At 41.2% G+C, this 26,943-nt stretch overlaps 1 protein-coding gene across 1 annotated transcript in view; it reads right to left on the reverse strand.

The window, feature by feature from the left end:
• DNAH7 (dynein axonemal heavy chain 7) overlaps nt 1-26,943 on the reverse strand; it is a 574,291-nt gene that overhangs the window by 309,994 nt on the left and 237,354 nt on the right. The window contains exons 38-43 of the mRNA XM_040440176.1: nt 24,471-24,690; nt 23,058-23,930; nt 21,816-22,045; nt 18,368-18,698; nt 15,465-15,811; nt 13,873-14,053 (exon numbers count right to left, since the gene is read on the reverse strand). Of these exons, the coding sequence (XP_040296110.1) occupies nt 13,873-14,053; nt 15,465-15,811; nt 18,368-18,698; nt 21,816-22,045; nt 23,058-23,930; nt 24,471-24,690 (2,182 nt within the window). The remainder of the gene's footprint in view (nt 1-13,872; nt 14,054-15,464; nt 15,812-18,367; nt 18,699-21,815; nt 22,046-23,057; nt 23,931-24,470; nt 24,691-26,943) is intronic.

Raw genomic sequence — 26,943 nt, forward strand, 5'->3', positions numbered from 1 at the left:
CGGCTGCAGGGAAGTCTAAGCGTCCTGGTTGCTGTGACAACCAGACGCCGTGACGAGTATAAGATGCGCCTGTGAGCGCTACTAACTCACTGACCTGACGAAGCGCAAGTTAGCGCGAAACGGCCGTCGCCGCTGACCTCCGCTTTGTCTTACCGCACCATACACTCCAGCCCGAAGTGTTCATCTTTTAACTTTTATATGCATAAAGGAACCATCTATCAACGCTGGTGAGTGCCGCCTGTTCTATCAATCTCTATATCCTCACATACGTGCTGTCAAGGCTGTGCACTACTGAAATGTGTTAAAGAGACAGGTAGTTGGGGACCGGGTAATTATTACATATGTGACGTCTGGCAGTGCCGCTTATCTCTCTTTCCTTCATACCTCGCAAGTTATATTTTTAATGGCACTGTTTACTTTTGCTATAACTTGTACTTGAAAATAGGAAAAAATTCTTTGTGAGGTGAAATTGAAAAAAAAAATGAAAAAAAAAGGCACTTTTTTTTTTTCTTTTGACGTTCACTGTGCGTTAAAAATGACATGCCAACTTTATTCCGCAGGTCAGAATGAATATAAATTGTTTAATTTTTATTTTGTCTTCCTACTTTTAAAAAATAAAAACCTTTGGAAAGAAAAATATTTTTTTGCATCACCATTTCTGACAGCTATGACTTTTATATTCACATCTACATAGCTAGAGGACAGATAGTTTTTTTTGGGGGGGGCATAGTTTTTTTGGTACCCTTTTTGCTCTAAGTGCAACTTTTTGTTTACTTTTAGGCCTCATTCACACGACCATATTTTGAAAAGTGGCCATCTGCATTTTATGAGGATCGCTTGTGGACCCATTCATTTCTATAAGGCTGCAAAAAATACGGACAGCATACAGATGTCATCCATGTGCTGTCTGCGTCTGTGCAATCAAGAATAGGCATTTTGACAATGGGGTCCATGAAAAGGGTGTGATGCAAACAGCCGCAATCCACATTTTGCGATTATGTGGTTTGCGGACTGCAAAACGGATACAGCCATGTTAAGGGACTTGAGCATCTGGTTGTCTTGTCGTGTCTCCCATACACTGCAATGATTTACCATTGCAGTCTATGGGAAGTTTGCTGTGTTCTTATGGAGCCCTGCCACAGGCAGAGATCCATAGGATTATCATTATGGTAAGCCTGGTAGCTTCTAGCACGCTCAAGGCTATCATAGCAACCAAACAGCTCCCTCGATCTTAGTGTGAAGGGACTGTTCAGGCCCTGGGAGCTGGGAGCATAGTGCTCCTGGGGAAAGCTGCCGCAGATGCTGTGCACAACTGAGACATCTAAGGGGTTAAATGACCAGGATCAACATCATCACTGATCCTAGTCACTGAAGCAGCGGGCTCAGCGAGTGACCATGCTCCATGCACTTCACACCGCACCACACTAACTTGTACACTGTGGTGCTTGTAAGGATTAAGCCATCAACCCTACGAGTTGTAAAAAAAATCTTGTTTTCATTTTTATTCCTGAAAAAACTTCCCTCAATAATTACCAACTGAGAGTACTAAGTATAATACTACAATACATACTGATGAAACTCATTGGTTTCTGCAGCTCTTTAGTATGTTGCTTAGATTCTGATTTGATACAAAAGTTTAGTTTTTACAATATGATAAAACAAGCTAATGTAGTAATGTCAGCCAATATCAACATCTTATATACATCTTTTTTTTTTCTGCTAAAAATAAATAATGCAATTGGGATGAGTGTGTGTGTGAAGCTTCCAAAATTTATTTTAGAAAATACACAGAAACTAATAATGGTCAAACCTATATTAACCTATTCTCGACATGAACGCCCAATGTCAGGTCTTTAAAGATGGTGCCAGCTCAGGAGCGGAGTAGGCACCACAGCTGCCAGGTGCCTGATGTTTTACACAACAGACACCTAATTGTGGAGTCCATGATTGTTGATAAGGCAAATTACAGATGCCATGGTCATTTGCGACCACCACATCTTCGTGGTTATTTTTTTGCTGCACTCCTAGGGAATGAAACATTCCCTCGTGCTGAGATCGAGGGAGCTGTTCAGTTGCTATGGCAGCCTTGGCCACTTTGTCATAGCAAAGTTCCTATCAATCCCCGACTGTGAAATGGATCAATTCTAACAGAGACTGCATAGACTCCAATGGTAAATCATTGCAGTATATGGTGGAAGCATTAAAGTCCCCAAGGTGGACTAAAAACAAATGTAAACAAAAGTTTAAAAAAAAGTTTTTTCAAATATAAAACTATTTATCCCATACAGGGATAGGGTAATGGAAAAAATCAAAATGGCCGATTTGCCTTTATTTCGTTGCTTTACCAAATTGAATAAAAAAGTGCTAAAACGCAAACACACACCTCAAAATGGTATCAATAAAAACTACAGATCACTCCACAAAAAATGAGACCTCACACAGTACCATAGATGTAAATAAAGCATAAAAATTATAAGGTCCAGATTATAGATTTGAAAAATAAACATTTTTTTGTTATTATTTTTTTAACCCCTTAAGGACACGGCCATATTTCACCTTAAGGACCAGGCTATTTTTTGCAAATCAGACCAGTGTCACTTTATGTGGTGATAACTTTAAAACGCTTTGACTTATCCAGGCCATTCTTAGATAGTTTTTTCATCACATATTGTACTTCATGGCACACGTAAAATGGAGTAAAAAAAAAAACATTTTTATTTATAAAAAAAATACCAAATTTGCCATTTTGCAAATTTCCAAGATTCAATTTCTCTACTTCTATAATAAGAAATAGTTATTACTTTACATTCCCCATATGTCTACTTCATGTTTGAATCACTTTGGGAATGACAATTTTTTTTTTGGGGATGTTACAAGGCTTAGAAGTTTAGAAGCAAATTTTGAAATTTTTCAAAAATTTTCAAAAACCCACTTTTTAAAGGACCAGTTCAGGTCTGAAGTCACTTTGTGAGGTTTACATAATAGAAACCACCCAAAACTGATTTTACAAATGTCGTTAACCCTTTAGGTGTTGCACAAGAGTTAATGGCAAATGGAGAGGAAATTTGAGAATTAAAATTTTTGGGCAAATTTTCCATTTTAATCAATTTTTTCCAGTAACAAAGCAAGGGTTAACCGCCAAACAAAACGCTATATTTATTGTCCTAATTCTGTAGTTTGCAGAAACACCCCATATGTGGCCGTAAATTACTGTACGGGTACACAGTAGGGCATAGAGGAAAAGGTGCGCCGTGTGGTTTGTGGAAGGCAGATTTTGCTGGACTGGTTTATTTACACCATGTTCCATTTGAAGCCCCCCTGATGCACCCCTAGAGTAGAAACTCCATAAAAGTGACCCCATTTTGGAAACTACAGGATAAGGTGGCAGTTTTGTTGGGACTATTTTTAGGGTACATATGATATTTGGTTGCTCTATATTACATTTTTGTGAGGCAAGGTTACCAAAAATAGAAATTCTGAAATTTCATCTCCATTTGCCATAAACTGTTGAGGAACACCTAAAGGGTTAATAAAGTTTGTAAAATCAGTTTTGAATACCTTGAGGGGTGTAGTTTCTTAGATGGTGTCACTTTTATGGAGTTTCTACTCTAGGGGTGCATCAGGGGTTCTTCAAATGGGACATGGTGCCATCAAAATCTGCCTTCCAGAAACCATACGGCGTTCCTTTCCTTCTGCGCTCTGCCGTTTGGTCATACAGCAGTTTATGACCACATATGGCAGGGATGGCCAACCTGCGGCTCTCCAGCTGTTGCAAAACTACAACTCCCAGCATGCCCAGTCTGCCTACAGCTATCAACCTACTCATGGTGGGAGTTGTAGTTTTACAACAGCTGGCGAGCCACAGACATATGGGCTGTTTCTGTAAACTGCAGAATCAGGGTAATAAATATTAAGTTTTGTTTGGCTGTTAACCCTTGCTTTGTTACTGGAAAAAATGGTTTAAAATGGAAAATTTGCCCAAAAATTGCTGTTTTGTCACAGTTTTTTTTTTTTTTGACCGTGTTTATCTCAGGGGTTAGGTCATGGGGTATTTTTATAGAGCAGATTATTATGGACGTGGCGATACCTAATATGTTTACTTTTTTATTTATTTAGGTTTTACACTATATTATCCTTTTATAAACAAAAATACCTTTTTTTGCACCGTTTTTATTTAAAAAAATTTGACCGTGTTCATCTGAGGGATTAGCTTATGGGGTATTTTTATAGAGCAGATTCTTACGGATGTGGCGATACCTAATATGTCTACTTCTTTTATTTATTTTCGTTTTACAACATAATATTTGTGAAAAAAACAAAACTTTAGTTTTAGTGTCTCAAGTCTGAGAACCATAGTTTTTTTCCAATTGTCAGTGGCTAAAATTGGGGAAGAGGATTATAAATGTAGTATTCCATGGAAGTGTGGTACTCCCTGAAGCAACCATCAATGCAGAGGCCCGGATGATCGGGGCACGTGTCACACTGAGTGGAGGTGTCATTCCGTATCCCCCTCCTGTGACACAGTCTGCACTTTTTTGGGGTCCGTCCGTTCTTTCCAGTATGGGGGACCACACCTGGAAAGTGTTGGCCAGGGATGATCTGGGCGCCTCCAGTTCCCGAGGTACTCCGGCCTGCTCTTTCCCGGTCAGAAAAGATCAGGGCCTTGAGGACTGCCTCATAGAACTGAAGGAATTTCCCTGTATTGCCAGCGCTCTGGGACAGCACAAAAGAGTTGTACAAGACAACCTGTACCAAGTAGACCGCAACTTTTTTGTACCATACCCGGGTTTTGCGCATGGCGTTATATGGCTTGAGGAATTGATCAGAGAGATCAACTCACTCCTCCCATATACCGATTGTAGTCGACGATACAATCGGGCTTGAGGACCGTTGCCGCGGTACCTCGCACAGGGACAGGGGTGATGCCGTTACCATGAATTGTGGACAGTACAAGGACATCCCTCTTTTCCTTATATCTGACCAGCAACAGGTTTCAACTGATAAGGGCAAAGGTCGCACCCTTGGGGATAGGTACCTGGAGGGGGTGGGTAGGGAGGCCACATTGATTTTTCCGCACGGTCCCACAAGCGGACGTGAATCTGGCGACGAGGGACTGGAACAAGGGGATACTAGTATAAAAGTTATCCACGTACAGGTGGTAACCCTTATCTAGCAGTGGGTGCATAAGATCCCACACAAGTTTCCTGCTAACACCCAGAGTGGGGGGACATTCTGGGGGTTCAATACGGGAATCTCGCCCCTCATACACACAAAACTTGCAAGTGTACCCTGAGATACTCTCACAAAGTTTGTACAGCTTCACGCCTTACCTCGCCCGCTTAGAGGGAACATACTGGCGGAAAATGAGTCTCCCCTTGAAAGCAATGAGAGACTCATCAACCGCGGCCTCCCTTCCAGGTACATAGGCCTCCAAAAATTATAATGCAAGCATTTCAGGCCTCAAACCGGGTACATGTCATGGCCGTACTGTAAAGTGGGGTCTGGTAGAGGACATCCCCACTCCAGTAATGCCTGACACTAGGTTTTTTGACTAGGCCCATGTGCAGCACGAGGCCCCAAAGCTTCCTCATCTCGGCTGCACTGACCGTAGTCCAGCCACCGGCCCTAGCCAAAAAGGAGCCCGGGTGTTGAGCAATGAACTGTTGGGCGTACAGGTTCGTTTGCTCCATCATCAGGTTCACAAAGTGGTCACTGAAAAAATGACTAAAATAGTCATATTCAGTGAAGTCCACTGTGCGAATCTGGATTCCTGGTTGGCCAACAAAATCAGGAATCGCAGGCTCAAAATGCTCTGGGGTACACCATGCAAGTTCACCGGTAGGGGGCTCCGGTGGACTTAACTGGTGTGCCGGAAAACTAGTACAAGCCCCAGAGCTGCTCGTACTAGTGTGGGCCACAGGGTCCCTAGCATGGCGGTCCCCTTGCTCCGCCTGGCGGCGTCTCCGCCGCCTTGGGGGGCTCATCATCATCACTAGATGATGAGGAGGACGTGGATGACAAAAGGAAAGTGGGGTCATGCTCGTCCTCACTGGGACTCTCAGAGTCGGAGGCAAGCTGGGCGTATGCCTCCTGGCCGAGAACATCCGGCGGGCCATAGGGGAGTGTGTGTGTCCGTGTGTGTGTGGAAATCTTTATTTGGTGTGCGTGTGTGTGGGGGCACGGGTGTTCACGTACTTACCTTAAACCTAACAGAAAAAAAACAACTAAAAACGAAATAAAAAGAAAGGGTAAAAAATGTGAAAAAATAAAAATTAAAAAATTTCTAACTCGCTGATCAGCCATCCGAAGCTGATCAGAGGTGGGGTCTGTGATGCGCTAACAGTGGCCGGACGCAGTCAGCGCACACAGAAAAGAAAAAAAAAACAACTGCTTGCGCCCCAAAAAAAGTTGTGCGGGTGGGGTCAGGGGGGCAAGCTGCAGCACCCCTGGGGAAATCTAGGGTCACACAGCTGTGCTGTGGACCCCAGACACCAGATTTAGGGTGATGCAACCAAAAACTTTTTTTTTTAAACTAAACTTTCCCTGAATATCCCTGCCTAACCTGTCCCTAACCTTTCCCTAAATACCTTTTACTGAAGGTGAAGGGGGTTCTGGGCACAGATGGGGGTGCTGGCTCTGGAGATCCGCTGGCTCTCTCCTCGGCTCCCGGACACAGAAAGAAGGAGGAGAGGAGCGCTGCAATAATTTGAACTGCCTGCCCCTGCAGCCAATCAGAGCCGATCCTGAGAGGTGATGTCACCATCACCTCTCAGGATCGCAGGATGGTGATTTGTGGTATCACACCACCGATCACCATCCTGTTCCGTGTTATCGGGTCCCCAGAGACCCGAATAACTCAGAAACGCAGCAAACCGCAGGTCTGAATTGACCTGCGGTTTGCTGCTATCGCCGACACGGGGGGGTCACAGGCACCTAGTTCCAATTACCGCCCGCCACGCGGCAGTGATCGGAACTACACAGGAAGTACAGGTACGCCCTGTGTCCTTAAGTACCAGGACATCAGTGCGTACCTGTACGCCCTGTGTCCTTAAGAGGTTAATAGCAATAAAATACAAGAAAAACTTTAAAAAGGTTGCATTGCTGTAATTGTACTAACCCACAGAATAATGTTAACCTGTCAGTTTTATCACATGGAGAACGCCATAAAAATAAAACCCATACAACTATGGCGGTATTGATTCTTTTCCAATTTCACCAAATATTGATTTATTTCCAGCTTCCTACTACATTGTAAGCCATATTAAATAGTGCCAATAAAAAATACAACTTGTCTCACAAAAACCAAGTCCTCAGATGGCTATGTGAACGGAAAAATAAAAAAGTTATGGCTCCAGGGAGTAAAAAATGAAGATGACAAACCAGAAAATTTCTGTGTCAGGACGGGGTTAATACATTAGAAATATAAACATTTAATTTTTTTATATGAAAATAATACAAAAGTAGTAGGAAAGCACAATCAATGTCAAATGTACCCAAACTAGCTGTTAGGAAAACTCGAACCCACGGCACGAGTAAATATTCCATTTTATTGAAGCTCATCAATCCTTCTACACAAAGGCACATAATTGATGCCAACACAGTTGTCAGCTGCAGCTACCAGAAAATAATTTATGTGGTGCTGTCAACACATTATACTGTGCTTAGTATGAGATGTTAAATGCTAATCACATTTTACAAGAAGGCCAAAAACTATGATTTAAAACAGACAGAGCTATTATATCATCATCCCAGAACATTTTGTGCCTGAAGGCTTAACTACATTATAGGAAGCAGGCACCTGGCATGATCTCAGTCCCACTCAATTGGTTTCTGCGGCCATTTACAAATAAACATGAACTTATCTAAGGTAAACTAAAATTCTTATCACACTGCAGGGTTACCCTGATGAATAAATTGTATTCATTTTAGGCCTCATGCACACGGCTGTTGTTTTGGTCCGCATCTGAGCCACAGTTTTGGCGGCTCAGATGCGGACCAATTCACTTCAATGGGGCCGCAAAAGATGCGGACAGCACTCCATTTGCTGTCCGCATCCGCTGCTCTGCTCCGTGGTCCGCAAAAAAATAATAATATAACATGTCCTATTTTTGTCCGCGCTTTGCGGACAAGAATAGGCAGTCATATTAAAGGCTGTCCGTGCCGTTCTATCCGTGTTTTGCGGATCCGCGGTTTGCGAATCGCAAAACATACAACGGTCGTGTGCATGAGGCCTTAAGCTATGGAAGTTTTCCTGGTAAGAACAGAGTGCATACAATATACTAGCGAATCACATTTTCAAATTCTATCAAATCATTGTAGGTTATAACGTGAACCTCAGAATCATCAGAATATTATCAAAATAAAATTAAAAGAAGGCAATTATCTGGCTTTTTTTCTCCTTAAAGGTTGTAGGACAAATTCAAGAACTCGGGGGGAGATTTATTAAGAACAGCATTTTACACACCGGTCTTAATCTCTCCCCCACTGGCATCAGATACGACACATGCCTACTATTTGTGGAGCATCTGTGCAGGTCCATGCACCAGAATGGAGATCAACACCAGCAAGAAAGCTGGTGTAGATTTATGCTATAATTAGCGCTGAGCGAATCGAAGTCCACTTTGTGGACTTCGATCCGAATTTCAGGGAAAATTCAATTTGCCACAAAGCCGAATTTCCTTGTGCTTCGAACTGATGTTCCCTGAATAGTGGTAAAAAAAATAAAAATAAATCATACCTCATTCATTTGAGCACGAAGAGCCTGACACCGCCATCTTGATTGAAGATCCCGAAAGAAATCCTGTGCGTGGGACACGACATTTTGCGCTAGATCTTCAATCAATATGGCGGAGTCCAGCTCTTTGCGAGTTAGGTATGATTTTTCTTTTTGATATATTTTTTTTTTACTGTCATATTAATGCCAGATGCCATGATCAGCTATAAAAACAGCATCTGAGGGCTACAATGACAGGGAGCGGTGCGAAGAAATTTTGCCACAAAGAAAAAAAAAAATTCTAATTCATCGAAGCAGCCGAATCAAATTTTCCAATACTTCACTCATCTGTACCTATAATCTAAGCCTGACACACATTACAAAAAATGTGACAAGCCACCTAACCAATAGCACCCCCACACCACTCGCTAATATGCCTAAAGTGGTGAGCGTGCCTAAAACCCCCAAAAGTTTAAAAATTTTGCACAATTATAGCATACGGGTATGCCAAACTTTGACTTTTTGGCACCAGTTTTCTTCCGCAAAGGGTATTATAAATTCCCCCTCTGTGTATAAATTGCATTACCTATGAATCTGACTTAGGCCTCATGCACACGAGTGTATGTATTTTGCGGTCTGCAAAAAACGGATCCGCAAAAATTACATATGACGTCCGTGTGCATTCAGTGTTTTGCGGAACGAAAACGCTGGCCCCTAATAGAACAGTACTATCCTTGTCCGTAATGCGGACAATAGGACATGTTCTATTTTTTTGCATAACGGAAATACGGAAACGGAATGCACACAGAGTAACTTCCGTTTTTTGCAGACCCATTCAAATGAATGGTTCCGTATACGCAAAAAAAAAACACGGAACGGACACGGAAAGAAAATACGTTTGTGTGCATGAGGCCCTAGGCCAAGTTAACACTTCAGTTATTTGATCAGTTAAGCCTCATGCACACGTCCGTGAAACACGGTCCGTGTGATACCAGCCTGGATTGCTTCTGAGTGAAGGAACACACGGCGTCATTGGTTGCTACGACGCTGTGCGCTTCCTGCTGCCGCTGCAGTACAGTAATACACTGGTATAGATCATACCAGTGCATTACTGTACTGCGGCGGCAACAGGAAGCGCACGGCGTCATAGCAACCAATGACGCCGTGCGCTCCTGCACTCAGAAGCAATCCAGGCTGGTATCACACGGTCAGTGTTTCACGGACGTGTGCATGAGGCTTTATTGTGAGCCAAAATCAGGTGCGGGTCAAAAACACAGAATAGCTGCAAATCAAATCATTACACCAGATCTCTGAGTAGGCTTCACTACTGGCTTTGGCTCAAAATAACTGATGGAAATAACTGACCAAACAACTGTGGATTCGCAAAACATAGATACTGGCTCTGTGCGGACAATAAATAGGTTTGTGTGCATGAGCCCTTAAAGAGGTATTCCAGTTATAACAAATTCTTTGCTATCCACTGGAGTACTGTCTTCAGCTATTTCCATCAGTCCCATAGACTTCTAAACCGAGGGACATTGTGCATGCTCCATTCAAACAGGGGACAAAGGACTCTCTTTTCTGCCAGCGGTCAAAACGCCACTGTTCTAGCAGTTACACCCTAAGGCCCCTTTCACACGGGCGAGTATTCCGCACGGATGCGATGCGTGAGGTGAACGCATTGCACCCGCACTGAATACCGACCCATTCATTTCTATGAGGCATCACTTGTGCGTTGCGTGAAAATCACAGCATGCTCTATATTCTGCGTTTTTCACGCAACGCAGGCCCCATAGAAGTGAATGGGGTTGCGTGAAAATCGCAAGCATCCGCAAGCAAGTGCGGATGTGGTGTGATTTTCACGCACGGTTTCTAGGAGATGATCGGGATGGAGACCCGATCATTATTATTTTCCCTTATAACATGGTTATAAGGGAAAATAATAGCATTCTGAATACAGAATGCATAGTAAAACAGCGCTGGAGGGGTTAAAAAAATAATAATAATAATTTAACTCACCTTAGTCCACTTGATCGCGTAGCCCGGCATCTCCTTCTGTCTCCTTTGTTGAACAGGACCTGTGGTGAGCATTCTTTACAGGTCAAGGACCTTTGATGACGTCACTCCGGTCATCACATGATCCATCACATGATCTTTTACCATGGTGATGGATAATGTGATGACCGGAGTGACGTCATCAAAGGTCCCTGACCTGTAATGGACGCTCACCACAGGTCCTGTTCAGCAAAGGAGACAGAAGGAGATGCCGGCATCGCGATCAAGTGGACTAAGGTGAGTTAAATTATTTTTATTTATTTTTAACCCCTCCAGCGCTGTTTTACTAAGCATTCTGTATTCAGAATGCTATTATTTTCCCTTATAACCATGTTATAAGGGAAAATAATGCAATCTACAGAACACCGATCCCAAGCCCGAACTTCTGTGAAGAAATTTGGGTTTGGGTACCAAACATGCGCGATTTTTCTCACTCGAGTGCAAAATGCATTACAATCTTTTGCACTCGCACGGAAAAATCGCAGGTGTTCCCGTAACGCACCCGCACATTTTCCCGCAATGCCCGTATGAACCCAGCCTATCTGGTAGCTAGATGATATTTTGTCATTTTCCAGAAAAACCCTAAATTCCGAGTTCTGATTATTATTAGAAACAAAGATAGTCATTAGATACTATAGGTCACTATCAGCAGTTTAACCATACTGAATATGAACATGCTGTCAAGTTTGTCTGGCAACAGGTTACTACTCCCTTCTGCTCATAAAAATAATTATGCACACAGGCTAAGCATGCATATTTATGGAGGAGTTAGCAAAAAAACCTCATTTGTATCTCATGTATATGAACATCTTAAAGGGGTTGGCCACTTCCAGTCTACTGCTGGTGTAAGATGACTATACGACACATTAACATATCATTTGTTCACATTCTATGAAGTTTGCTGTACTTCATAAGCCATGTCCACTTGTTGGGCAAGTCTGTGCTCTCTGCACAGAGGTCTTGTCCATAAGATGGCCAATGATGTAGTGGCATGTGACCAGACACATCATTCAGTCTCCTCCACTGAATTCCAACTCGTCCATAAGATGGCAGCTAATGGAGGGTCATGTGACCAGACTCATCATTCAGTCTCCTCCATTCAAACACACTGCACATGCACTAAACTCCCAACATTGCAAGTGCAGAAGGCAGGTGCAGTGCATTTGAATGGAGAAGGCTGAGTGTTGTGTCTGGTCAAATGACCATCCATCAGCATAATTCTTGGACAGGACCTCCATGTGAACAGCACAGAAGACTTGATTAAAAAGGGGGCATAAATGTTGAAATATAGAAAATGCCAAAAAATATCAACAAAGACTACATTAGAAAGTGTCATATACAATGCATTTGGGAAGTCTTCATACCCTTTTCCTTTTTTCACATTTTGTTATGTTGCGGACTGGTTCTAAAATAAAAAAAAAAACGAAGAAGATTTTCCCCATCTTTCTGCACTGAACACCCCATAATGAGAAAGTGAATATAGAATGTTTTCTTTTCTAATTTATTGAAAAGGAAAAACTAAAATATTGCATTCACATAAGTATTTAAATCACATACTCAGGCCTTAGTTGAAACACCTTTGGCAGCAATCACAGTTTTGAGTCTCCTTGGGTATGATGCTACAAGATTTGCACACCTAGGTTAAGAGATTTTCTGCCATTCTTCTCTGCAGATCCTCTCAAGCTCTCTCAGCTTGAATGGGGAGAGTAAGTGGACAGCCATTTTCAGGTCTCTCCAGAGATGTTCGATTAGGTTCAAGTGAGGGCTCTGGCTGGGCCACTCAAGGACATTCCCAGAGTTGTCCCTAAGCCACTCCTGTGTTGACTTGGGTGTGTGCTTAGGGTCATTGTCTTGTTCAAAAGTGAACCAGTCCAATCTGAAGTCCAGAGCACGCTAGATCATATTTTTCATTAAGAATATCTATGTGCATTGTTCAAATCATCGTGTCTTCAACCCTGACTAATCTCCCCATCCCAGATGCTGAAAAACATCCCCACGGCATGATGCTGCAACTACTACACTTCACTTTAGGGATGGTTTTGGGCAGGAGGTGAGTAGTGTCTGGATTCTTTCAGACATGAAGCTTAGAACTGAGGCCAGATTGTTCAATCTTGGTTTTATAAGACCAGAGAATCTTGTTTTTCACAGTCCTTTAGGTGCTTTTTGGAAATTCTGGGCAGGCTTTAATGTGTCTTTTACTGATTAGAGGGTTATTTCTGATCATGCTGCCATAAAGCCTAGATTTTTGGAGTGCTGCAGTGATTGTTGACATTCCTCCAATCTGCACAGAGGATCTTTGGGGCTCAGCCACAGTGATCATTGCTTTCTTGATCATCTCTCTTACCAAGGCCATTCTCCCCTGATTACTTAGTTTGGTGGCGCAGTTCTGGTTGTTCCAAACTTCTTCCATTTAAGAATTATGAAGGCCACTGTGCTCTTCTGAACCTCTAGTGAAAAATCATTTTTATGGGCTATTGAGTGCAAATTGATGAGGGAAAATATATATTTATTTTTATTTTAGCACAAGGCTAAAACCTAACAAAATGTGAAAAAAGTGAAAAGGTCTGAAGACTTTTGAATGCATTGTAATCATCTTACAACCACATTGCTCAACAGTAACTAGAAGATGGCCAACTCCTTTAAAGGGGCTATCCAGGAAAAGATATTTATGACGTCATCAGTATCCAATCCAATTGCGACATCCGGGACCCCCGCCTATCAGCACCACAGCCGTTTACTAGGCCAGTGACATCATTATACATCGGTCACATGGCCTAGTTACAGCTCAGCCCCATTTCAATGGGCCTGAGCTGCAATACCAAGCACTATCATTGTACGATGTATGATGCTGTCCTTGGAATGCTACCAGGAGCTTGCATCGCTCCCCAGAGCTTCGGTGAGCACAGGAATTACCCGAAACAGCTGATCAATGGGGATGCCAGGACTTGAACCCACAGTGATGTGATAATAATGACCTATTCTGAGGATACTGTAAGTCATCATTATTTTTTCCAGGATAAAACCCTTTAGGCCTTAATGATTGCTTGTGTACTTGAGCAAATCTAAAGAAAGGCGAATGAATGATTAATATTAATTATACAAACCTGGTTCTCAAGATCAGCTTTTCTTTGTTTGTTGTCTTCAAGTTTCTCTTCAAGTTTGGCCAATTTATCCTGTACCTCTTTTAAAGCTGCTTGTTTTTTTCTCAAACTATCCATAGCAATCTTCAGTTCACTTTCTGCTTGGTTCAACTTTACTTTTTTAGGAGCCACAATCTTTGCCACTCTAAACAAATGACAATAGCTTATATATATATATATATATATATATATATATATATATATATGCAATACATTTATTTGCACTGGAGATAGCGTTATTTTTAATTTGACAATAATTAGCCACAATATGTTGCCATTAAAGAGATTTAAAGCTTGGGCTACTCTGCATCTTTTTGTAGAGTTACTTTTTGACTGAGCTACAGCTGCAATACAAAGGAATACATTAGGCTGTATGCAATCTTGTGGATGGCAGCTGTCACTCAATGGTTAAAATCAATCAGTACAAAAAGTTGTAGCTTAGGCTTAAGACATGATTACATTTAGCATGAAGCTATATACAGTACAGACCAAAAGTTTGGACACACCTTCTCATTCAAAGAGTTTTCTTTATTTTCATGACTATGAAGGCAACAAAACTATAAATTAACACATGTGGAATTATATACATAACAAACAAGTGTGAAACAACTGAAAATATGTCATATTCTAGGTTCTTCAAAGTAGCCACCTTTTGCTTTGATTACTGCTTTGCACACTTTTGGCATTCTCTTGTTGAGCTTCAAGAGGTAGTCCCCTGAAATAGTCTTCCAACAGTCTTGAAGGAGTTCCCAGAGATGCTTAGCACTTGTGGCCCTTTTGCCTTCACTCTGCGGTCCAGCTCACCCCAAACCATCTCGATTGGGTTCAGGTCCGGTGACTGTGGAGGCCAGGTCATCTGGCGCAGCACCCCATCACTCTCCTTCATTGTCAAATAGCCCTTACTTTCAAAGTTTTCCCAATTTTTCGGCTGACTGACTGACCTTCATTTCTTAAAGTAATGATGGCCACTCGTTTATCTTTACTTAGCTGCTTTTTTCTTGCCATAATACAAATTCTAACAGTCTATTCAGTAGGACTATCAGCTGTGTATCCACCTGACTTCTCCTCAACGCAACTGATGGTCCCAACCCCATTTATAAGGCAAGAAATCCCACTTATTAAACCTGACAGGGCACACCTGTGAAGTGAAAACCATTTCAGGGGACTACCTCTTGAAGCTCATCAAGAGAATGCCAAGAGTGTGCAAAGCAGTAATCAAAGCAAAAGGTGGCTACTTTGAAGAACCTAGAATATGACATATTTTCAGTTGTTTCACACTTGTTTGTTATGTATATAATTCCACATGTGTTAATTCATAGTTTTGATGCCTTCAGTGTGAATCTACAATTTTCATAGTCATGAAAATAAAGAAAACTCTTTGAATGAGAAGGTGTGTCCAAACTTTTGGTCTGTACTGTATGTCAGCTTTACAGTATTTATGCATTTCATTAACCTGCTAATCATACTGTATAAGTGTATAGTTAGAGTGGGATGAGTCTCCCTAGCAGACAGTTACAATTTATGTATTACATAGTACATAAGTTGTATTTTCATACTTATCATAGGAATCCATGGCAATCACCCATTTACACAGCCCCTCAGCAGCTGTTGATGCATTGCGGACTTTGTCTGGAATAAACTCTGCATTGGTGATATATTGCTTCCTTATGATATTCATGTAAGCAGGTGGAATATTATCCTTATCATATTCATGTAGAGACTGAAGAAATTTCATATCGCCAAGAATTCTTTTTGCTGGTCCCCAGAAATCTTCAATCTTTCGTCCAGAACCAGAGGGATCAGGAATTTTATCAGGTTTGACGCCTTTCAAAATGCAAATGGCCTCCATCACAAGTTTTACTCCAGCAGGGGGACTTTTCATAGACTTTACCACTGTAATGTCCTGTTATCACCATATATATTTCATTAAAGGGATTATCAGAACATTCATAAATATAGCCAAAAATAACAGATTACTAAATGTTCACCCCACTGTTTGTTATTTTGTTTTGCTAAATAAATGAGAGGGGCACACCTACATCTAAAAGTCACATGGAGCTGCAGCCAATACGTTTATAAAACTATTTATTGATTAATTAATTCAAAACAAGTGGGGTACCTCAATATATTACATTAAAAATACATTTACTTAAAATCATAAAATTAAATAACCATCTGTAAGGAATAAATAGCAGAATGTGTAGCAGGATCGCTATTGTATATTACTTTGCAATGGAGAATCATGACTGTCTATCTTTGTGTACAGTCTTTGATACAATTCCGATACGTAGAGTTTGATGTGCAATGTCTCTGCTGGTATGTAATGCGTAGGTTGCAGTTGTAACCGGTAATTGGCAAGTATATATACACAGTCTTTTTGTTACTGCTGGTTGTCTTCACAGCATATGCCGAGTTAGTCTGCTGTTAAACCTTGTTCTGTGTGATCACACTACTCAGGCTAAGTTCACACGAACGAGTGTGATCTGTGGCCGTATTGCGGGCCGCAATACACGGCCACAGTTCCGTGTGAATTCCGCATCACGGATGCGGACCCATTCACTTCAATGGGTCCGCAAATCCGGAATCGCGGAACGGCCGCACGGGACGGGACCCCTCGGAAGCACTACGGAGTGCCTCCGTGGGGTTACGTCCCGTACTTCCGTTCCGCTAAAAGATAGAACAAGTCCTATCTTTTTGCGGAACGGCCGGATCGCGGACCCATTAAAGTGAATGGGTCCGCAATCCGATGCGGCTGACCTACGGCCGGCGATCGTGCATTGCGGCCCGCTATTTGCAGGCCGCAGCACAGGCACGGGTCACACACGTTCGTGTGAACTCGGCCTCACTGTTCTGAAGCGGTGGAGTGACCGATCACTCGTGCTTAGCGTGGAGTCCCACGTGTTACAGCATAGCTGGTCTCAGTTCCGGTCCGCTCTTTTGTATAAGTGAGTTGAATACCAAGGCAGGGAAAAAAACTGTCCGTTTAGACGCCGGGGTCTGGAGTGGTTAAGACCCACTTGAATGTTCGACGTTACTTGGTGTCTTTTGATATAGACACAAATGGACTTGTGTTTCTTCCGATCAGCTTTGCAGAAGCGCTTCCAAAAATTCAGAGGTATTGCGCAGATGGTAAGCTGCGGTTTCCTTCCTTACTCGAGACTTGTGTACACCAGACGCGTTTCGGAGTTGGCAGTGACTTCCTCCTCAGCGGACCACTGAGGAAGGAGTCACTGCCAACTCCGAAACGCGTCTGGTGTACACAAGTCTCGAGTAAGGAAGGAAACCGCAGCTTACCATCTGCGTAATACCTCTGAATTTTTGGAAGCGCTTCTGCAAAGCTGATCAGAAGAAACACAAGTCCATTTATGTCTATATCAAAAGACACCAAGTAACGCCGAACATTCAAGTGGGTCTTAACCACTCCAGACCCCGGCGTCTAAACGGACAGTTTTTTTCCCTGCCTTGGTATTCAACTCACTTATACAAAAGAGCGGACCGGAACTGAGACCAGCTATGCTGTAACACGTGGGACGCCACGCTAAGCATGAGTGATCGGTCACTCCACCGCTTCAGAACAGTGAGTAGTGTGATCACACACAACAAGGTTTAACAGGTTTAACAGCAGACTAACTCAGCATATGCTGTGAAGACAACCAGCAGTAACAAAAAGACTGTGTATATATACTTGCCAATTACCGGTTACAACTGCAACCTACGCATTACATACCAGCAGAGACATTGCACATCAAACTCTACGTATCGGAATTGTATCAAAGACTGTACACAAAGATAGACAGTCACGATTCTCCATTGCAAAGTAATATACAATAGCGATCCTGCTACACATTCTGCTATTTATTCCCTACAGATGGTTATTTAATTTTATGATTTTAAGTAAATGTATTTTTAATGTAATATATTGAGGTACCCCACTTGTTTTGAATTAATTTATCAATAAATAGTTTTATAAACGTATTGGCTGCAGCTCCATGTGACTTTTAGATGTAGGTGTGCCCCTCTCATTTATTTAGCTAATTTATATACCTTTAAAAGATTGGGGGTATCTTTTTTTAGGGGGAGCACCCATCCATAATTATTTGGAGGGTGAGCCAATCCAATTTATTCAATTTATCCAGTTATTTTGTTTTGCATTACATTGGAAAAGTGCTAAATAAAGGATACAAAAACACTATGCAGATGGTAGAAAATCAACATTGAGTTACAGTATCTAATCAAAAAGTTTTAGAACAACCTCTCTCTTTTTTGGATAAATTAGCAGAAACTAAAAATGGAAAGTGTTGTTTCATGGCTGGCAAAATAATGGATTCAAAGACTAGTAATTTTTTTTAATCTACCTGTCACCTTCATCCTGCAAATACAAGCAGTAGGGTGGGGGTTGTCATTTTAAACATGCTGGGACATGCAGAGTAACTGTATCGAGTATATAAAACAAATGTACCTGGGCAGTAAGAGTGTCCAATGCAGCCAGAGCAGATTCTAATATGGGCAAAGCTTGTGCCAGATCACCATCACATTCATCCTTGATTGCTTTAGCAGCCATTGCTTGTTCATTTGCCACAGCTTCATCAGCTTTGACTATCTTTTCAGTCTTGGCCACTTCGATTGACTCTCTCTCAATGACAACCATCATTTCATCCACCTCTCTGCTAGCAACCTTCAACTGAGGCTGAAGAGCCTCCAGCTCAGTTTGCATGGTAGCAACTTGTGAGGCTGCTGATTCTAGTTTCTCTAATCCAACTTCATACCTTCTTTTAATCTTCATTACTTCTCTGTTAAGGGGAAACATTTTTTAACAATTTATACATTCTGTGAAAGGTTAATAGATATCAATCTTCAATGAATGTCTGTATTTCAAATCCAATTAATCAGAAACCAATTCAAAAAATTGTTTTGAGTATCCAGTAATGACATGGAGATTATATGGAGTGATTGTCTGAGAACTGGATGGCGAGTACAGAGACGAGCCATCGTGTTTAGAGCAAATATAAAATTCAATCTATTTTGTGTTTTCACATTTATGGTACAAGCCTACTACTTACGAATACAGTGATTGAGTAGTGCTCAAAATACTACTAAAATACTACTAAAAATACTACTGTACATTCAAGTGATTAATGAGTACAAGAGCAATAAGGCAAATAGCAAAATGAGAGGTCAAAAATACATAGGGAGGAATAGCTGCATGATATCAAAAAGGTAGCACAGAAGGCCAACTCCAGCTCCACTAAGAAGAAATTGTTGAAACATTCCTTGTGATGTATTATAAGACAGCATGATTAAACTGCTTAGTAAAGTTTAAAAACATTCATGAATACATATTGTTACAAAAGTTATATTTGATGCTCACTATACTAATCACTGTATACAAAGTTTTGGGGACTACTAGTAATTGTGTCTTCTTAATTTTTATATGATGATTCAGGTACACTGCTCAAATTAAGTAAGAGAACTTTTAAAGGTGCTTTCCTGATGACCTATCCTCAAGATACAGTAAGTTATCAGTATCTGATCAATGGGGGTCTGATTACCAGTAAATACAATGTAGGAGGGGGAGTCCAACACCCAACACTCCAACCGATCAACTGTTTTGGGCACCCCAACCTCTTCTTAGGCCAGTGATGTCATGTACATTGCAGTTTAGTCCCATTCAAGTGAATGGGCCTGGGCTGCAATACCAAGCACAGCCACTATACAATGCACTGTGCTGTGCTTGATATACTGTGAGGCTGCAATGGTCACCTGAGTGCTGTGGTGTCTTCAAGCAGCTGATAGCGGGGGTGCCAGGAGTCAAACCCCCACAGATCTGATAATGATGTCTTATCATAAGGATCCAATTTGCCTGAATTTCATCACAATAATTCATAATGTGATTCAGAAGTATGTATAGCCCCCACGTGTCTGTATTCACTCCTTACAATATCTAGTTATGCTCCTGATGAGATGGCGGATGTGACCTAGAAGATCTGCCAGACCTGGATCAGGACATCAGTTAGCTCCTGGAAAGTTTGTAGTGCTAGTCTGTGGCATCGGATGTACTGATACAGAATGTCCCATAGGGTCTCAACTAGATTCAGGTCTAGCGAATGTGAACACCAGTCAATGGCATCAAAGTCTTTGTCATCGAGGAACTGCCTACACACTCTGGCTAGCCATTGTCCTGCACCATGAGGAACCCAGGGCCCATTGAACTATTGTAAGGTCTGACAATGGCTCTGAGGATCTCATCCCAATACCCAAAAGCTGTCAGGGTACTGTTGGCTATCATGTAAAGGTTTGTGCAACCCTCCAAGGATATGCCTCCTCAAGCCATCACCCACTAACTGTCAACCATGCTGGATGATGTTGCAGAACACATAAAATTCACTGTGGTGTCTCCATACTATTTCACATCTGTCACTTGTGCTCACTGTGAACTTGCTGTCATCTGTAAAAAGAATGGGACACAATGGCGGACCTGGCAATTCTGGTGCTCTCTGGTGAATGCAAATGAAGCTTCATGGTGCTGTGCTGTGAGCACCAGTCCGATTACAGGAAATTGAACCCTTATGCCACCCTCATGGAGTCTGTTTCTAACAGTTTGGTCAGAAAAATGCAGACCGCCTGACAGCTGGAGATTATTTTGTAAAGCTCTGGCAGTGCTCCTCATGTTCCATCTCGCACAAAGTGGCAGATACTGGTCCTGAAGCTGGGTTGATGCCCTTTTACAGTCCTGTCCAGTTCTCTTCGTGTAACGGTCTGTTTTCTGTTTTCATCTCCATGCTCTTGAGGTGGTGCTAACAGACACAACAAGCCTTCTCACAACAGCACATATGGATGTGCCATCCTGAAGAAGCAGGGCTACTTGTGCAACCTGATTTGGCTGCAGTAGTGACAAGGATACTAGCAAAACACAAAATTATAGAACAATCAGTCAGAAAGAATAAGGAGAGAGTAACTGTGTGGTCACTACCTTCAAAACCATTTATTTATTGGGTGTCTTGCTGTTGCCTCTCCAGTTCACCCGCTATCACTTTCATTTGCACCAAATTAAGTGAAATGTATTCACAATCACTTATGCTTCCAGACTTGACAGATTGATAGTCCTGAAGTTTAAAGGGGTTTGGTGGGATTTTTTAACTGATGACCTATCCTTTTGATAGGTCAACAGTATCTGATTGGTGGGAGTCTGACACCTAGGACCCCGCTGATCAGCTGTTTGAGAAGGCACCGATGCTTGCAGTGGTGCCGCGGCCTCTCAGGTCTCTCAAGCACAGCATCACACATTGTATAGCAGCTGTGCCTGGTATCGCAGCTTGTGACCGGATGAACGTGCAGTCACATGGCCTAGGTAAAGCTGCGAGAAGGCCATGGCACTACTGTGAGCACTGGTGCATTCTCAAACAGCTGAACGGTGGGGGTCTACTGATGACCTATCCAGAAACCCCTTTTAAGTGCCTTAAAAATCCTGGTAAACTGTTTTAATTGCCTTTGTGTTTATACTGTGTGTCCCCTTAACTTTTTATTTTTTAGCAAATCCCCACATTCTGCTGGACCTGCAAAGGCCTGAGATGCTCCGCTAGGCTCCAGTGAAGCAACATCTGGCTCCAGTTGCTTCATGACAAATGGTCATGACACAAGGGGAGCTGGACACTGGCTGCAGGGATTTCAAACCAGATGTTGCCATTGCTGGGGCCCAGTGGAGCATTGCAGGAGTGCAGGAAAAGGAGTAGGGAGCCGGCATCTGGAAACAGGTAAAGGTAAGTCATCATCTCTTTGCAGGTCCTTCAGAATGGGGAGGGGGGGGGGGGGTTGCCAGCCCCCCCCCCCCCAGCTCCCTTTTTTGCACAGCCCCTTTAAAACAGTTTTCAGTTAAAAAAAAAAAAAAAAATACAGTAATAAATACTTACGAACGCTTTTTCTCCAGTAAAGTTTTAAAAGTGGAGATGAGTTCCAAATAAGATGTAGGTGTTACATAATTATATCTTTGCAGCTCTGCACGAAATTTTTCAGACAAGGTAATAGTTGATGTGTGGAAGCTTTTACACATATCAATACATCCATTTCGAATATCTTCTGACATTTCAATATCTTCTAAAAATCTAGTTGCAACAGCTTGGAGTGCATCTTCTGGCCAGGACTATTTAAATGGTTTAAAACAAAGAAAATTAAGCAACATAAAACTTCTGTCCAATATTGCATATAAAAAGTTAAAATTAATATAATTCGAGCTAAGAATGATAGTTAGGTGAGTCAAATTTTAATAAGTTACGATTTATCAAAGTGTGCCTAAACTTTTGCATAAAATGTATTAAAACTTATTGTATATGGGATAAAAAGAATATTTCTATTATACTTTATTTATTTTGTTCTCCTTGCTAAATAGACACCTTAAGTTCAGGTGCCTAGCGTAATATGTAATCTGTAAGTGGGTACATTGCTGACACGTCAAAGGTGTACTGGTGTACGGATTCCTCAATAGGGCTTAGTGAGCATTGTACAGGACAGAGCACACATCACTGCCCCTGCCTGTAACAGTTCCACTCTCTAAAAGCTTTGCATAAATCATAACAAAGCCAAATCAGAGCAGACAAAGGGAGGAGTAACAATGTGCTATTTGAGCTCCTGCCTGTCCTTTCTCTGCTCAGCTAAAAGCCTACCACACCGGTACAGGCTTTTAGCAGAGTGGAGAGAATGCAGACAGAAGTTCCAATAGCACATCACTGCTCCTGCCTGTGTCCACTTCGCTATCCGCTAAAGCCTGGCATGGCACATAGAGAGCAAAGCTGGTACAAGCAGGAACAGTAATGTATGCTCCAGCCTGTACATCGCTCCCTGAGCCCCACAGAGGAATCCGTACACCAGTATACCACTGACATGTCTGAACATGTCTGCTTATTTTGCTAGGAACACTAAAAATAAAGTATATTAGAAATATTATTTTTATCACGTGAAGAATAGGTTTTAATAAAGTTTATGTAAAAGGCTAGGTACACTTTAAGGACCACTGAAGCTTCAAATGATGTTTTTAACAGTAATTAATTTTAAATAAAGGCTAATTTCATACTAACTTCTTTATTTACGTAACATGCTTATATGTTCAATGAGAGTGACTTAAAACCTTCTAGATTTAGTGATCATATAAATATTACCTGGAACCAGTCAATTGTACAACAATTAACAAGTGCTGGAAATTTTCGAAGGCGGTTTCTGAATGCTTCTCCGATAGGACTCATTGCAAGAACAATATGAAGCTGATCTCGGCAACGGTCAACAAACAAGTTGAAGAGAGCAAGGGGGCTGCCATCAGTCTGTTTTGATTTATCTCTTTGTCTGTCTATCTGTCTCATTCTTTCACATATTTCCTGTCTTTCATCAGGTGGAAAAAGATTTGGAACTTCTCCTGCATTGAGTAAATTGTTGATGTCTTCTAGGAAAGATTCCTTCTTAATCTGGGTATCCGTAAAAAGAAAGACACCTTGCATTTCACCCTCTGTAGAGCGACGAAGAATTTGTTTCAAGTCCTCACGCCACTCAGAAGTACCATAACTTTTCGAAATTTCAACTTGAAAGAGTCTCTGGTCAGCCATGTGAACAGCTAATCGAGTAACAGATTGACGGCCACTTCCTCCAACACCAACAAGAAGAGCATGGCTACGGGGTTGTTTTAAAATACGAGATATTCTACATATGTGTTCAATTGCAAATCGGAACAAAACCAAATTCATTGGTTTTTTACTAATGTTGTTGAATTCCTCTAGATGACTTTCCACAACTCCACGCAGTTTATCAACATCTGATATTTCTTTATAGTTTGTGTCTTCTCTTTTAGGGTCATGGAAGTCACAGAACATTAAACTACGCAAGTCATCCTCCTTTACTTTGCCATCACCATTGAAGTCAAGATGTTGAAAAAGTTGATGAAAATCTTCTCTCATGTGACTCTTTACAACCTCCTCAATGTAGCTAACAAGCCAAGACCGATCTGCATTATCTACAAGGCGATCATAGTAAACTCGAAGAACCTGAATCAAAGAAACATACAAACAACCCTTATTGACAGAACATTACAACTATAACCTGGTGTAAAGTAAAGAAAATATTTGGGCTGCGGGGGCCAACTCCCTCACATTAAGCATCACCCACTTTTTGAAAAGTGCCACGATTGGTGAAAAACGATGAAAAGTCACAAATGCTACATCTAAATAGCCACTATGTAATAGAGCTGCAGGGGAGTTGCTTGGCTAGACAAGGCTTCCTTTAGCCAAATCAGCTGCTTACCAGAAGTGCCGGGAGCAGCTGATGACTATGAATGGTCTCAGACAGCTTTAAAAATTGTTCACACAGTGCAAATTAAGGGTATTTTTCTTGCATTTTGAATAACCTAAACCATAAATGTATCCAAACAAGAATAGAAGTCTTTCCTTTATCCAGAATTGTTTTCTGGAACCAGTCGTGGTTTAGATTATAAAGAAAAAATATCAAATCTGACATTATAAGAAATTTGCTCACAGATAAACATTTCAGTCTTGTTGTGGAAATACTATCTGAGAGTATTTTTGTACCTCATGAACCCATAGGCGCTTTATTAATAATGGAGAATCTGATGTTTCAGGACGTGACAAACAGATGCCTTGAATAACACGAGAGAAATCACGAAGATTGAATAAGTAGTGAGATTTTGTTGGCGTTGGCAATAGATTTTTCATTGCTTCTTTGTACACCGCCATGGTGCTGTGAATAATTTGTGGTGTTAATACTGTATATTCATTTGGAAAGTTATATCTAAAGTGGAAAAAGAAACATATATAGAAGTAATACAAGAAGTATAGTGAAATTAATTTAGATCATGAAACATATAAATTCATTTACACGTTTGTTACAAGAAAACTTTTTGTACAAATCTGCAAATATGTTGCATTTTATTATTTGTTTCCAAAGTCTGCAGCCATAAACAACTTTGGGCACTTTCTGTCAAACTACACTACTTACTTTGTTGACTGAAGTTAAAAAGGGCCCGTCCGACCCCCAAACCAATTTAGTTAACCTATTGAGGCTTCCCGGTGGACCAGGAGTGTGACCATGAATTCTGTCCACGGTCATGTGCACTGCTGCAGCTGTTCACTGGTCTCAACAGTGATGTGTGCCCAAGTGGTGACCACAGAAGCTCAGCTTTAAATGTTCTGCTTGCGAACGCATCACTGGACAACACCATTATCTGAGAACCGCTACAGGTAACACAATTAAATATTACATATTTCTGCACATTTAATTCCTTATATCACTGTTTATTTGTAGAATTTTTCACAATAAAAAGTACTTGATAAAGTCAGTACTTGATAAAAAGCCCTTGAAGAGGATCTGTCACCAAAAAATGCAATGCAATCTGCAGGCAGCATGTTATAGAGCAGGAGAAGTTGAGCAGATTGATATATTTTTGGACATAGATTTAGCAAAACTTGTAATTTTTACATTTATATCTGTAGCCCTTTGAATAGAAATGGGTACAGGAGGGAGGAGTTATCAGTGACTGACAGCCATCTATATATGCACAATTATACATACAATGGTATCAATCACTGATCACACCTCTCTCCTGTACCGATAGTTCTTCACAGGAAGTGGAAAAGCAAAGATATAAAAATATATAGGGTCATTTATGAAACTGGTGTAAAGTAGCCCATAGCAACCAATCAGATTCCACCTTTCATTTTTCTCAGCTCCTTTGGAAAATTAAATGTGGACTCTGATTGGTTGCTACGGGCAACTAAGCCAGTACTCCTTTACACCAGTTTGATAAATGACCCCAATAATTTACAAGTTTTCCCTCAAAAATATATATCAATCTGCTCAGCTTCTCCTGCTCTATAACATGGTGCTGTCAGATTCCATTTCATTTTTTGGTGACAGGTCCTCTTTAAGCTGAAATCAAAGGCTTGCATTCAGGTAACATCAGCATTAGGAATCTTTTCCTTACAAAACACTTCTTCCACAATATTATTTGGTCCTCCAGTATTATCAGTACTTTTACATTATTGGGACTTTGAAGACCATTCCAAAACTTCCATGAAAAATACTTTGGGGGTCATCTAGTTGCTCCACTATCTGCGATTTCTCCCTACTCACTCCAGGTATAAATAAGTGGGTGTGGCCGGGGAAAGGGACGGGCCAGGAGGCCCGTCTCATTTACCATTTTCTATGCCCGTTTCAGGCGAAGAAAAAGGTCTAGATGTAAGACAGCTTGGAAGCGGTCTTACATTAAGAACTGGAGGAGGATCCGCCAAAGTTATGAACAGGCCGCAACCTCTTCCTAACTTCAGCGGAACCACAGCCTGCTTAGGGGTTTATTAAGACCGGTATCTAAAACGCCAGTCTTAATAAATGTGCCTCTTTGTGCCTTGAATTATTAAGTTCTTTGGAAATAATCCACTAGGCTAAACTGTAACTTTGGCACTAAAATATGGACAAATTGGCTCAATAGAATATGTATTTGCTTTATAATTGGTTGTTGTTTAAGCCATGTTGGGATTAAGTTAATTTCCTGGGAGTGAGCATACATAAAAACATTTTACATGGCCACAAAGGAAAATAAATGGATGTGAGAGACAAAGGTCCTTCTGTCATCAAGTAGCACCGCAGAAAGCAAATATCATGATATACAAGCTGCGAGCTAATACCTAATCAGCAACTTGATTGATATTTATTGGAGCAATATCTAGCACTTCATGCACATCAATTACAATGTTCCGAAAGTGAGAGATTTTCCCACCAAGAGCTGTGCTTGACGGTATGTGTCACTGATAAAGTACTGTGGAAATCACAATGTTTTGACATAACCTAGCATTCTATGTTATTGTTAGCTGGTAATACTCCTTTAATAGAGCAATCTGTTTGGAAAAATAAGACTGTTCATCATCTAGATACCCACTGCTCATTTATAGCATCTGCTTGAATAGGTAAACATTGCACTTGACATTTACATTCATTAAAGCAATTTTAAAATATTACTAGCAGGTTGTTAAAAGCAATAATGACTTG

Source organism: Bufo bufo, chromosome 7 (assembly GCF_905171765.1).
Source record: "Bufo bufo chromosome 7, aBufBuf1.1, whole genome shotgun sequence".
Lineage (NCBI taxonomy): Eukaryota > Metazoa > Chordata > Amphibia > Anura > Bufonidae > Bufo > Bufo bufo.